Raw genomic sequence first — 14,983 nt, 5'->3', positions numbered from 1 at the left:
TGTCTGAATGAGTTCATAATAATCTTGACTTCTTATATAGCCTAGGCCTATGCTATCAAATCTTCTATATTGTTCTTTATATCAAGCTTGGATTGGTTACTTCTCAGAATTGTTTGTGTTCTTTGTTCAATATCACATATAACAAACTCAGTGGGAGGACTAGACACAAACACAACTTTGAACCTTTGGTCAAATACCAGAAGAAGACTGGACAGACTGATAGATCAGCTGAGAGCTGTTCACATTTCCATGAACATAACAGGAGTGAGGTAAGGGATAAATGCAGAGTGGGTGTCAGAGTTCCAAGATTTTGGGGGGTTTGTGTTTGGTAGTAGGCAGCAAAATCATTCTCACCATCATCAGATTTAGCCTAAACATTTACAATATGATATGTATGTAGCCTACTACATTTCGAACCTGGACTTTTATTGAATAATCATATCATAACTTAATATCATAACTTCATCTGAACTTAATTAGATTTTTTCTAAATACATAATTCTCTACTTTCCTCTAGTCTGTGTGTTGAGATTTTGACACAATAATTCAAATTGGGAAATCAATCATCATGGTGTCTGTATTTCATGTGATTGTGAGATGCAGGTTAGCATAGAGGCTATTGATTGAGAGGTTAATATTCAACTATTTAGTCTATGACCTTAAAACACAAGAGCTCCTATCATCTAACTGTCTTTTCATTTGCTTTACTGTCCTGGCACGAATAAATTCACTACCACAGCACAGGTTAATTTGGGACATTTGAACTTCAGATACATTACGGATTACCAGCTTTTCTATCTCTAAATTGCAAATGTCTGGACGCGATGAGTGACATGTTTCATTTTGAGTCAGGGCATATTGCTGACAAAAGCACTAAAGACCTCAATTCATTTTCAAAATGGAAATCTCTCCTCCAGAAATGGATTCCATTCAGTATGATGAATTTGGTACGTCTGACATTGAAAGTAACCACAGTCGGAGGAAAATCATCCCACAAAGAGGTAAACTAATCTATTTTAATCAATATCTGTTAATGTGCCTTCATATTCCATGTAATTTTCTCCATGTACAGTGGCAAGAAAAAGTATGTGAACCCTTTGGAATTACCTGGATTTCTGCATAAATTTGGCATAAAATTTGATCTGATCTTCATCTAAGTCACAATAATAGACAAACACAGTGTACTTAAACTAATAACACACATATTATTGTATTTTTCTTTTCTATGTTGAATACATCATTTAAACATTCACAGTGTAGGTATGGAAAAAGTATGTGAACCCCTAGGTTAATGACTTCTCCAAAAGCTAATTGGAGTCAACTAACCTGGAGTCGAATCAATGAGACAAAATTGGAGATTTTGGTTAGAGCCCCATTAAAAAACACTCACAAAATTTCAGTTTGCTATTCACAAAAAGCATTGCCTGATGTGAACCATGCCTCGAACAAAAGAGATCTCAGAAGAATTGTTGCCTTGCATAAAGCTGGAAAGGGTTACAAAAGTATCTCTAAAAGACAGTCCACGGTAAGACAAATTGTCTATAAATTGAGAAATTTCCGCACTGTTGCTACTCTCCCTAGGAGTGGCTGTCCTGCAAAGATGACTGCAAGAGCACAGCGCAGAATGCTCAATGAGGTTAAGAAGAATCCTAAAGTGTCAGCTAAAGACTTACAGAAATCTCTGGAAGATGCTAACATCTCTGTTGACGAGTCTACGATACGTAAAACACTAAACAAGAACGGTGTTCATTGGCGGACACCACGAAAGAAGTCACTGCTGTCCAAAAAAAACATTGCTGCATGTCTGAAGTTCGCAAAAGAGCACCTGGATGTTCCACAGCACCACTGGCAAAATATTATTTGGACAGATTAAACTAAAGTTGTGTTGTTTGGAAGGAACACACAACACTATGTGTGGAGAAAAAAGGCACAGCACACCAAAATCAACACCTCATCCCAACTGTAAACTATAGTGGGGCTGCTTTGCTGCCTCAGGGCCTGGACAGCTTGCTATCATCGATGGAAAAATGAATTCCCAAGTTTATCAAGACATTTTGCAGGAGAATGTAAGGCTATCTGTTAGCCAATTGAAGCTCAACAGAAGTTAGGTGATGCAACAGGACAACAACCCAAAAGACAGAAGTAAATCAACAACAGAAGAAAATACGCCTTCTGGAGAGGCCCAGTCAGTCCTGACCTCAACCCGATTGAGATGCTGTGGCAGGACCTCGAGAGCAGTTCACACCAGACATCCCAAGAATATTGTGGAACTGATACAGTTTTGTAAAGAGGAATGGTCCAAAATTCCTCCTGACAGTTGTGCAGGTCTGATCCGCAACTACAGAAAACGTTTGGTTGAGGTTATTGCTGCCAAAGGAGGGTCAACCTGTTATTAAATCCAAGGGTTCATGTACTTTTTCCAACCTGCACTGTGAATGTTTACACAGTGTGTTCATTAAAGACATGAACAATTATAATTGTGTGTTATTAGTTTAAGCAGACTGTGTTTGTCTATTGTTGTAACTTAGATGAAGATCAGATAAAATGTTATGACCAATATATGCAGAAATCCTAGTAATTTTCTTCCCACTGTATATTATTTCAGGTATGCAGAGCAGGGTGGTTCATCTCCTGTATGGTGTCTTGGTGCTTCTCCTGTTGATAATACTGCTGATAACTGGACTTAAATGTAAGGCTTGCTTAATTGTACAGTTAATTTATAATTCAAGGGGACCAAAATACAAATCAAATTGTATTGTTAAACTCTCTATTACCAATTAATAATTTCATTTTTTTTTTCAATCAATCCTTCCTCCATTTTCCTAAGTCTCTCAGTTAAACCAAGCGATAGTTGATGTCCATATTTACCTTGAGTCCCTGAACAAGACTGTGATGGGTGCTTTTGCCACATCTTCCAGTTCAGGTACAGTGATGTTTAAAGGCTTTTATTACTAAAGGGCTAATTAACCTCAGAGTCTTGTTGAAGGATTATATATTATATTAGACATGTACACTCCCCTCCTGTATTTATTTGGACAGTGAAGCTATAAAAAAAAAATACTCCAGTATTTTGGATTTGAGATCAAATGTTTCATATGAGGCGACAGTACAGAATTTCCTCTTATAATGTATCAGAGGGTATTTTCATACATATTTGTTTTACCATTTACAAATAAAAGCACTTTATGTATCTAGTCTCCTCATTTGAAGTATTCATAAGTATTTGGACAAATTCACTTTTAGTGCATTAAAGTACTCAAAAGTGTAGTATTTGGTCCCATATTCCTGGCACGCTTTTGACTACAAACTTGTTGGATGCGTTTGCAGTTTGTTTTGGTTGTGTTTCTGTTTCGGAATATGTTTTGCCCAATAAGAACTGAATGGAGAATAATGTATTGTGTCATTTTGGAGTCACTTTTATTATAAGTAAGACTAAAATATGTTTTGGAACAGTTCTTTATTGATGTGGATGTGTAACAGTATAACTTTAAACCGTCCCCTCGCCCCGACCTCGGGCGCGAACCAGGGACCCTCTGCACACATCAACAACAGTCACCCACGAAGCGTCGTTACCCATCGCTCCACAAAAGCCGCGGCCCTTGCAGAGCAAGGGGAAACCCTAATTAAGTCTCAGAGCAAGTGACGTAACTGATTGAAACGCTACTAGCGCGTACCCGCTAACTAGCTAGCCATTTCACATCCGTTACACTCACCCCCCTTTCAACCTCCTCCTTTTCCGCAGCAACCAGTGATCCGGGTCACGGCACCAATGTAACAGTATAACTTTAGTACGTCCCCTCGCCCCGACACGGGCGGGAACCAGGGACCCTCTGCACACATCAACAACTGACACCCACGAAGCGTCGTTACCCATCGCTCCACAAAAGCCGCGGCCCTTGCAGAGCAAGGGGAAACCCTACTTAAGTCTCAGAGCAAGTGACGTAACTGATTGAAACGCTACTAGCGCGTACCCGCTAACTAGCTAGCCATTTCACATCCGTTACACTCACCCCCCTTTCAACCTCCTCCTTTTCCGCAGCAACCAGTGATCCGGGTCACGGCACCAATGTAACAGTATAACTTTAGTACGTCCCCTCGCCCCGACACGGGCGGGAACCAGGGACCCTCTGCACACATCAACAACTGACACCCACGAAGCGTCGTTACCCATCGCTCCACAAAAGCCGCGGCCCTTGCAGAGCAAGGGGAAACCCTACTTAAGTCTCAGAGCAAGTGACGTAACTGATTGAAACGCTACTAGCGCGTACCCGCTAACTAGCTAGCCATTTCACATCCGTTACACTCACCCCCCTTTCAACCTCCTCCTTTTCCGCAGCAACCAGTGATCCGGGTCACGGCACCAATGTAACAGTATAACTTTAGTACGTCCCCTCGCCCCGACACGGGCGCGAACCAGGGACCCTCTGCACACATCAACAACTGACACCCACGAAGCGTCGTTACCCATCGCTCCACAAAAGCCGCGGCCCTTGCAGAGCAAGGGGAAACCCTACTTAAGTCTCAGAGCAAGTGACGTAACTGATTGAAACACTACTAGCGCGTACCCGCTAACTAGCTAGCCATTTCACATCCGTTACACTCACCCCCCTTTCAACCTCCTCCTTTTCCGCAGCAACCAGTGATCCGGGTCAACAGCATCAATGTAACAGTATAACTTTAAACCGTCCCCTCGCCCCGACGCGAACCAGGGACCCTCTGCACACATCAACAACTGACACCCACGAAGCGTCGTTACCCATCGCTCCACAAAAGCCGCGGCCCTTGCAGAGCAAGGGGAAACCCTACTTAAGTCTCAGAGCAAGTGACGTAACTGATTGAAACGCTACTAGCGCGTACCCGCTAACTAGCTAGCCATTTCACATCCGTTACAGATGCTACCATGATTATGAATAATCGTGAATAATGGTGAGTAAGAAAGTTACAGAGGCACAAAGATCAATAACCCCTGTTATTGTAATGGTAAGAGGTTAGGATGTATACAGGGTATGATATTTGTGAAACTTTCTCACTTATCATTATTCATGATTCATTCAGGACAATCCTTAATCATGGTAGTATCCACATTATGTGTTTAGAAACATATTATATTATTATTTACAATAAAAGTGACTCCAAAATGACACAATATTTATTATTTTTATTTATTTTATTGGGCACCAAATAATCTTAAAACACAACCAAAACAAACAGCATATGGATTCAACACGTTTGTAGAGTCACAAGCTGATGTAATAATTGCCTGCTAGGAATATGGGACCAAATAGTACACTTTTGACTACTTTAATACACATATAAGTGAATTTGTCCAAAATTGCTCCCCTAAAATGGGGGGACTATGTACAAAAACTGCTGTAAATACCCTAAAATTACACAGGGAGTGCCAGAACAACCACTATCATATGGTATGGCATTATGATCACCTGTGGGAAGAAAAAAATGACATTTCAGAACTCCATTAGCCAGATCAAAGATTGCCCCATTGTTTCAGACATGACCTGATTTGTATGTGTACATGGGGAATGTGTGTACTAAGCTAACATATGGAATTGTTTAAAATGGTCATACCATGGATAATTTAGATAGCGAATTTTAGGAGCCCTGTAGGTATATACAGTTGAAGTCGTAAGTTTACATACACCTTAGCCAAATACATTTAATCTCAGTTTTTCACAATTCCTGACATTTAATCCTAGTAAAAATTCTCTGTTTTAGGTCAGTTGGGATCACCACTTTATTTTAAGAATGTGAAATGTCAGAACAATAGTAGAGAGAATTATTTAGGTCAGGTTTTATTTCTTTCATCACATTCCCAGTGGGTCAGAAGTTTTACATACAGTCAATTAGTATTTGCCTTTAAATTGTTTAACATGGACCAACGGTTTCGGATAACCTTCCACAAGCTTCCCACAATAAGTTGGGTGAATTTTGGCCCATTCCTCCTGACAGAGCTGGTGTAACTGAGTCAGGTTTGTAGGCCTCCTTGCTCACACACACTTTTTCAGTTCTGCCCACAAATTTTCTATAGGATTGAGGTCAGGGCTTTGTGATGGCCACTCCTATACCTTGACTTTGTTGTCCTTAAGCCATTTTGCCACAACTTTGGAAGCATGCTTGGGGTCATTGTTCATTTGGAAGACCCATTTGCGACCAAACTTTAACTTCCTGACTGATGTCTTGAGATGTTGCTTCAATATATCCACATCATTTTCTTTCCTCATGATGCCATCTATTTTGTGAAGTGCACCAGTCCCTCCTGCAGCAAAGCACCCCCACAACACGATGCTGCCACCCCCATGCTTCACGGTTGGGATGGTGTTCTTCGGCTTGCAAGCATCCCCCTTTTTCCTCCAAACATAACAATGGTGATTATGGCCAAATAGTTCTATTTTTGTTTCATCAGAGGACATTTCTCAAAAAAGTACAATCTTTGTCCCCATGTGCAGTTGCAAACCGTAGTCTGGCTTTTTTATGGCAGTTTCGGAGCAGTGGCTTCTTCCTTGCTGAGCGGCCTTTCAGGTTATGTCGATATAGGACGTGTTTTACTGTAATCTTCACACGGTCCTTTGCTGTTGTTCTGGAATTGATTTGCACTTTTCGCACCAAAGTACGTTCATCTCTAGGAGACAGAACGTGTCTCCTTCCTGAGCGGTATGACGGCTGCGTGGTCCCATGATGTTAATACTTGCATACTATTGTTTGTACAGATGAACATGGTACCTTCAGGTGTTTGGAAATTGCTCCCAAGGATGAACCAGACTTGTGGAGGTCTACAATTTTTTTTTCTGAGGTCTTGGCTGATTTCTTTTGATTTTCCCATGATGTCAAGAAAAGAGGCACTGAGTTTGAAGGTAGGCCTTGAAATACATCCACAGGTACACCTCCAATTGACTCAAATTATGTCAATTAGCCTATCAGAAGCTTGCCATGACATCATTTTCTGGAATTTTCCAAGCTGTTTAAAGGCACAGTCAACTTAGTGTATGTAAACTTCTGATCCACTGGAATTGTAATACAGTGAATTATAAATGAAATAATCTGTCTGTGAACAATTGTTGGAAAAATGGCTTGTGTCATGCACAAAGTAGATGTCTTAACCGACTTGCCAAAGCCATAGTTTGTTAACATTACATTTGTGGAGTGGTTGAAAAACGAGTTTTAATAACTCCAACCTAAGTGTATGTACTTCCGACTTCAGCTGTATATACTTAATTTAGATTATTTGATAAAATATTGAATTTGGCCTTTACTACTGTAGACCATGGAAACACATTGAATAATACATTCATAAATGGCAAAACAGACAGTCCAAAAATAAATAATAAGAAATTAGGTTTTGAATTGTCTGTCCTATATCTAGAATATATAAGAAAGCTCAGGAATTATTTTAGTTTTTTGGACAAATACAGTGCATTCGGAAAGTATTCAGACCCCTTGACTTTTTTCACATTTTGTTACTTTACAGCCTTATTCTAAAATTGATTAAATAGTTGTTTTCCCCCATCAAACTACACACAATACCCCATAATGACAAAGCAAAAACTGGTTTTTAGAAAAAATTGAAATATGACATTTACATAAGTCCTGAGCGCTCTGGAGCAGGTTCTCTCTGTACTTTGCTCTGTTCATCTTTCCCTCTATCCTGATTAGTCTCCCAGTCCCTTCCGCAGAAAAACATCCGCACAGTATGATGCTGCCACCACCATGCTTCACCGTAGGGATGGTATTGGCCAGGTGATGAGCAGTGCCTGGTTTCTTCCAGACGTGACACTTGGCATTCAGGCCAAAGAGTTCAATCTTGGTTTCATCAGACCAGAGAATCTTGTTTCTCATGGCTTGAGAGTCTTTAGGTGCCTTTTGGCGAATTCCAAGCAGGCCTTCATGTGCCTTTTACTGAGGAGTGTCTTCCGTCTGGCAACTCTACCATAAAGGCATGATTGGTGGTGAAAGATTATTGGAATCTGTGTGGGTAGCTGGACAGGTAGAATGACTGACAGTGAAGGTAAACAGGTGGTCATGGATCAGGTGACAGAGGAATGGATGAGACTGAGGCAGGAATTCCTTTAACCATAAAGTGGTATATTTACTGGGTAGTTTGTCTGTGCTGCATAACAAAGGAAACAGAATAACATGTATCCAATCAAATTCATAATCACAAAGGTCAAATCATAACAATCATTCTCATTATTAACATAATTAGGTAATTCAGCAATTCAGTTCAATAAGAAGTCAATAGGAATCGTCATTGAGTCATTTCGGCTCATAACTATTCATCATAATCATGAGAATAATAATACAAATAATTCAATCAGTAATCGGTTATTTAATCTATAATCTCCATCAGTTTGATATCAGAATTGATCAGTTCAGCAAACAATAATGACGTTTCATATTTCATCCTTTCAGGTTTGTATTCATATGTACATGTAATTTCGTTACATTTCAACCATATGTCAATGGCATAATTGGCCTGTGATGATCTGTAAGGCCGTGATCATTATCCATTGACATAACACAATAGGTTTGAAGCATGTGCTCCAAGCCACGCTCCACGGTAATAACTATAAACAATAACTGATGGCCCGCTCTCCCGATCGCAACAGATAGTTCAGATGAAAGGTAACAGATTCGGTGGACGCACAGAATGTCTGGATTAGACGGAGTTAAGGAAGAGACAGCAGCGAGGTCTGGCGATGGCGATTTCCTCCTTTTAATGAGTTGAGATCTGTCTGACATTTCCACCTGACCTAATTAAAGCGCCCCTGGCCCAGCTGAGCAAGTGGCCATGAATTAAAGGAACGATTCCACCAACTCCATGAGCCTTTCTACAGGTGGATTGCTGCAGAGATGATAATCCTTCTGGATAATCCTTCTGGATCTCCACAGAGGAACTCTGGAGCTCTGTCAGAGTGACCATCGGGTTCTTTATCACCTCTCTGACCAAGGCCCTTCTCCTCCTATTGCTCAGTTTGGCCAGGCGGACAGCTCTAGGAAGAGTCATGGTGGTTCCAAACTTCTTCCATTTAAGAATGATGGAGGCCATTGCGTTCTTAGTTGACCTTCAAAGCTGCCGACATTTTTTGGTACCGCTCCCCAGATCTGTGCCTTGACACAATCCTGTCTCGGAGCTCTACGGACAATTCCTTCAACCTCATGGCTTGGTTTTTGCTTTGACATGCACTGTCAACGGTGGGACTTAATACACTGCTCAAAAAAATAAAGGGAACACTTAAACAACACAATGTAATTCCAAGTCAATCACACTTCTGTGAAATCAAACTGTCCACTTAGGAAGCAACACTGATTGACAATAAATGTCACATGCTGTTGTGCAAATGGAATAGACAACAGGTGGAAATTATAGGCAATTAGCAAGACACACCCAATAAAGGAGTGGTTCTGCAGGTGGTGACCACAGACCACTTCTCAGTTCCTATGCTTCCTGGCTGATGTTTTGGTCACTTTTGAATGCTGGCGGTACTTTCACTCTAGTGGTAGCATGAGACGGAGTCTACAACCCACACAAGTGGCTCAGGTAGTGCAGCTCATCCAGGATGGCACATCAATGCGAGCTGTGGCAAGAAGGTTTGCTGTGTCTGTCAGCGTAGTGTCCAGAGCATGGAGGCGCTACCAGGAGACAAGCCAGTACATCAGGAGACGTGGAGGAGGCCGTAGGAGGGCAACAACCCAGCAGCAGGACCGCTACCGCCGCCTTTGTGCAAGGAGGAGCACTGCCAGAGCCCTGCAAAATGACCTCCAGCAGGCCACAAATGTGCATGTGTCTGCTCAAACGGTCAGAAACAGACTCCATGAGGGTGGTATGAGGGCCCGACGTCCACAGGTGGGGGTTGTGCTTACAGCCCAACACCGTGCAGGACGTTTGGCATTTGCCAGAGAACACCAAGATTGGCAAATTCGCCACTGGCGCCCTGTGCTCTTCACAGATGAAAGCAGGTTCACACTGAGCACATGTGACAGACGTGAGAGTCTGGAGACGCCGTGGAGAACGTTCTGCTGCCTGCAACATCCTCCAGCATGACCGGTTTGGCGGTGGGTCAGTCATGGTGTGGGGTGGCATTTCTTTGGGGGGCCGCACAGCCCTCCATGGGCTCGCCAGAGGTAGCCTGACTGCCATTAGGTACCGAGATGAGATCCTCAGACCCCTTGTGAGACCATATGCTGGTGCGGTTGGCCCTGGGTTCCTCCTAATGCAAGACAATGCTAGACCTCATGTGGCTGGAGTGTGTCAGCAGTTCCCGCAAGAGGAAGGCATTGATGCTATGGACTGGCCCGCCCGTTCCCCAGACCTGAATCCAATTGAGCACATCTGGGACATCATGTCTCGCTCCATCCACCAACGCCACGTTGCACCACAGACTGTCCAGGAGTTGGCGCCACCTCATCAGGAGCATGCCCAGGCGTTGTGTAGGGAGGTCATACAGGCACGTGGAGGCCACACACACTACTGAGCCTCATTTTGACTTGTTTTAAGGACATTACATCAAAGTTGGATCAGCCTGTAGTGTGGTTTTCCACTTTAATTTTGAGTGTGACTCCAAATCCAGACCTCCATGGGTTGATAAATTTGATTTCCATTGATAATTTTTGTGTGATTTTGTTGTCAGCACATTCAACTATGTAAAGAAAAAAGTATTTAATAAGAATATTTCATTCATTCAGATCTAGGATGTGTTATTTTAGTGTTCCCTTTATTTTTTTGAGCAGTGTATAAGGATCGAGGAGGTGTGAATTCTGATGCCATTCTGCACACCGCTGTAGTACTGTGCCGTTATTTGCTTATTTGTGGCCCGCCTGTTAGCTTGCACGATTCTTGCCATTCTCCTTCGACCTCTCATCAACTAGCTGTTTTCGCCCACAGGACTGCCGTGGACTGGATGTTTTTTGTTTGACTAGTCAGGATCTAGGCAAAGATGAACGGAGGGGTGGCGGGTAGCTTAGTGGTTAGAGCGTTGGGTCAGTAACCGGAAGGTTGCTGGATCGAATCCCCGAGCTGACAAGGTAAAAAATCTGTCGTTCTGCCCCTGAACAAGGCAGTTAACCCACTGTTTTCCGGTAGGCTTTCATTGTAAATAAGAATTTGTTCTTGTCTGACTTGCCTAGTTAAATAAAGGTTTAAAAAAAAATGGCGCAAAGTACCGATAGATCCTTGATGAAAACCTGCTCAAGACCTCAGACTGGGGTGAAGGTTCACCTTCCAACAGGACAATGACCCTAAGGACACAGCCAAAACAACGCAGGAGTGGCTTCGGGACAAGTCTCTGAATGTCCTTGAGTGGCCCAGCCACAGCCCGGACTTGAACCCGATCAAACATCTCTGGAGAAACCTGAAAATAGCTGTGCAGCAACGCTCCCCATCCAATCTGATAGAGCTTGAGAGGATCTGCAGAGGAGAATGGGAGAAACAGGTGTGCCAAGCTTTTAGCGTTATACCCAAGAAGACTCAAGACTGTAATCGCTGCCAAAGGTGCTTCAACAAGTAAAGGGTCTGAATACTTATGTAAATGTGATATCTGTTTTTATTTGTAATACACTTGCAAAAATGTCTAAAAACCTATTTTTGCTTTGTCAGATTGATGAGGGGGAAAAAAAATATTTTAGCAATTTTATAATAAGGCTGTAACGTAACAAAATGTGGAAAAGTCAGGGGGTCTGAATAGTTTCCGAAGGCACTGTATATCAGTGGATAACATTGTAGATGCTTTGTTCATAATCTCTCACTCCTTCCTTCCTTCATTATCTTACTCTTGTCCCTTTCAGACCCAGCTACTATCAACCAACACTATTATGATGAATTTCAGCTTCCAGTGAGAGGTAAGTGACTTATTGGTAGATAAAGTCCATCCCTATCCATTGTGCAAAACATTGTGTCCTCCTCAGGAACTTGTAGTGAAGAATGGTGGTCCTTCCAGGATAGCTGCTACCTGGCATCAAAAAGGAAGCTCAACTGGAACAGTGCAGAGGAAAAATGTATTGAGCTGGGAGCACAGCTGCTTGTTCTTAACAGTGAGGATGAGCTGGTAAGGCCAAGGAGGTGAGGCAGTATCATATCAAGAGCTGTGGGCTACGTTAAATGTTCTCTATTTGTGCTGTTTAGGACTACATCTCCCAAGTGATTGATGCAGGAGAGAGATACTGGGTTGGGCTTGTGGAGAGAACACAAGAGGGCCACTGGACCTGGGTGGATGGAACTGACTACAAATCAACTCCACAGTAAGGGAGTACTGGGATGATGAGAGTAGGGCAGCAGCGGCTGGTGGGAGGACAGGCTCAGTGTAATGACTGGAATGGAATCAATGGAATGGTACCAAACACACCACACACATCAAACACATGAAAAAAAACACTTTTTTGACTCCATTCCATTGATTCCATTCCAGCCATTACAATGAGCCCATCCTCCTATAGCTCCCACCACCAGCCTCCTCTGGAGTATGGATATTGTGTATTACATCCTAAAAACACAGTCACCAGACATTATAATTAAGCAATAAGTCCTAAGGGGGTGTGATATATGGCCAATATACCACGGCTAAGGGCTGTTCTTATGCACGACGCAACGCAGAGTGACTGGGTACAGCCCTTAGCTGTGGTATTTTGGCCATATACCACAAACCCCCGAGATGCCTTATTGATATATACCACGGCTGTCAGCCAATCAGCATTCAGGGCTCGAACCACCCAGTTTATAATAGGTAATATCCTTCCCTCTACTGTCTTTGCTCAGCTTCTGGGATAAAGGGCAGCCAGACAACTGGCAGGTTGGTGTGAGTGGAGAGGACTGTGGACAGCTTCATGACGGTCCACACAGACGACGCAAGCTTTGGAATGATGCAGACTGCAACCTAACGTACAACTACATCTGTGAGGCAAAGGGGAAATGAGAAACAGAAACACATGCTTGCCATTGACACATGAGCTGTAAGCTATGCCAGTGCTGCCTGACTGATATAACATGACAGTCTCAGGATACAGGAGAAAGGATGGATTTCTTTCAGTGACTGTACAACAATCACAAATTATGGTATTGAGGATAAGAAGCACACAGTGTACAACGTGAGCTTATTCACAGAATAATGTTTAATTAAACCTTGGTATGTCAGAATTTAATAGCTTTCTTGGAGGTCTTTTCATCCGATATTTTTCCAGTTCAGCATCCACTCTATCTGTGGGTGTATATGAAAAGCAATAACCAATACAGAGGCACATATTGGATCATAACAGCTGTTATTGATTTCAAGAGAAGGTGGGCCACTGCAGGTTATGTCCTGGTTTCCCGTGCATTTCCATACTAGCAGTGCTCACCGGGAAGGTGCGCATGCTCTGGGTTGTACCCCGCCTTCTCAAAGCACATGGCTGCTTTTCTGTCACACTCACAGATAAACATCTCACATGGATTGTTGTTTTCTGTATGAGAGAGAGAAAGAAGAAAAAGTAAGGAGGCGGGAGGGGAAGAAGAGGGAAAATTGAGAAAGAGAAAGATGGGTAATGGTAAATAGTTTTCAAGGGGGAAGGAAAATAGAGCTTCTCCAATTTAAAAGATGCAGAGGACTAGACCATCCTAAAGAGGGTGCTGTTGCAGAATAAAAGTTATATTTTGACAAAGGGACTGTTTTTGAATCCTATAGTTATGCTGATCACACTCGCCTTTGCAGGTGACAGTCTTAGAGGCTCTGTCACACTGGTAGCTATATATTTCAGTGTAAGGGTTGTCAAAGATGCTCCAGCAATCTTCGTGCTGCATGGAATCAGAGTAGCAATAGTCATGAACCTGACAGCATCTGGAACACACAGAGGGCATCTGTTTAAATACAAGTACAATGACTGACTTCCCGTTAAAGCTAATGTATATAGCCCCCCCACACACACACACACTGTATAACTCCCGCCGTCCACCTACACAGTGTACACAACCTCCAGGTTCAAATTCATCCTCTCAGATTCTTGCCGTGTTCACTACCCCTGACCCCATCTTCCCCTCCATGACTGCGTACCTGTCCAGATCATCCACAGGTGTGCCTGAGCCACCCTTCCCACAGTAGCAGCCGTAGTCAGCATAGTCCAGCACAGGCCAGCTGCTAGGGTTAACACAGACGATCATCGCTCTGAACTGCCATAGTGCCCATGGGTTGGGTTCATGCACCGCCAGCACTGAAACACACGAGAGGCCACGTCTCAGACAGACAGAGCACATTCAAATATCTACACCGGACATTACCATTTTTATATCAGAAACAAATAAAAACTAGTGAATCACTCAAATGGAACCATACAGCATCATGATTGAACTGGGCAACGTCACATTCACAACTGGGCAACGTGACTGGTGAGCCCTTATTGCTTAATGTAAATGTATTTTGCATAACCAGCTGTGAGTAAAATATTTTGCAGTGCACACTGACTTGACTAAAGGAATATTTTCTGCAAAGAAAGCTATGACAGGATGACTGTACACTGCTCTGTTATTAAAAAGCATAGACAGCATCAAAGCTCTGTCTTAAAATACAGTGTAATTAATAATACTTACAGACTGGCAGACAGAAGGCTAACAGCAGCAGCGTGTGAGAAGACCTCATTTTGGCGATGAAGAGTATCACTGATCTGGAACGCAACTGATATATATAGAATCATGGCCTTTAGGGGCAGGCTTTGGATGATTAGATAGGGTGCGATACACAGTGGACTGCACAGACATATTATAATAAACACTTGTGTATAGTGATAAAGGTGCATTGAATCACATTTCAATACCGGTTACATGTTTTATTTATTTAACCAGGTTAATCTCACTGATTAAAAATCTTTTTCAAGAGCGATAGGATAATATGCAGAAATACAGGAGACTCATTAGGTCATTGTACAAGGCTTGACTGGAGTTGTGTAATGGAAATGTGTGGGAATTTAAGCATGTGTTTTGTCATTTACACAGCTATCTGCTGGAATGTAC

General features: G+C 42.5%; 2 protein-coding genes across 5 annotated transcripts; one reads left to right on the top strand and one right to left on the bottom strand.

Moving 5' to 3' along the window:
• The first annotated feature begins 156 nt into the window (after positions 1–156).
• asgrl1 (asialoglycoprotein receptor-like 1) lies at positions 157–13,146 on the top strand. Of its 4 annotated transcripts, XM_071403500.1 has the most exons (8): positions 157–269; positions 918–1,001; positions 2,606–2,689; positions 2,828–2,923; positions 11,797–11,850; positions 11,917–12,056; positions 12,134–12,249; positions 12,764–13,146. In XM_071403500.1, exons 2-8 carry the CDS (start codon positions 920–922, stop codon positions 12,918–12,920), a joined length of 729 nt encoding a protein of 242 aa, XP_071259601.1. In that variant the 5' UTR covers positions 157–269; positions 918–919; the 3' UTR covers positions 12,921–13,146. The 4 variants fall into 4 exon arrangements, with proteins under 4 accessions (XP_071259601.1, XP_071259603.1, XP_071259600.1 ...); XM_071403502.1 differs by lacking the exon at positions 2,828–2,923; XM_071403499.1 differs by lacking the exon at positions 157–269 and having other exon boundaries at positions 686–1,001.
• On the bottom strand, positions 13,098–14,627 carry LOC139576911 (phospholipase A2-like). The gene is made up of 4 exons (XM_071403504.1): positions 14,564–14,627; positions 14,031–14,187; positions 13,684–13,817; positions 13,098–13,443 (listed from the first exon to the last, which is right to left on the bottom strand). The coding sequence occupies exons 1-4, from the start codon at positions 14,610–14,612 to the stop codon at positions 13,328–13,330; spliced, it is 456 nt and encodes a 151-aa protein (XP_071259605.1). The 5' UTR covers positions 14,613–14,627; the 3' UTR covers positions 13,098–13,327.
• Positions 14,628–14,983: the final 356 nt, after the last annotated feature.

The sequence above is a fragment of the Salvelinus alpinus genome, chromosome 5 (assembly GCF_045679555.1).
Source record: "Salvelinus alpinus chromosome 5, SLU_Salpinus.1, whole genome shotgun sequence".
NCBI classification, from domain to species: domain Eukaryota; kingdom Metazoa; phylum Chordata; class Actinopteri; order Salmoniformes; family Salmonidae; genus Salvelinus; species Salvelinus alpinus.
The sequence above is the reverse complement of the archived record's forward strand: the minus strand, read 5'-3'. Positions and strand labels throughout refer to the sequence as shown.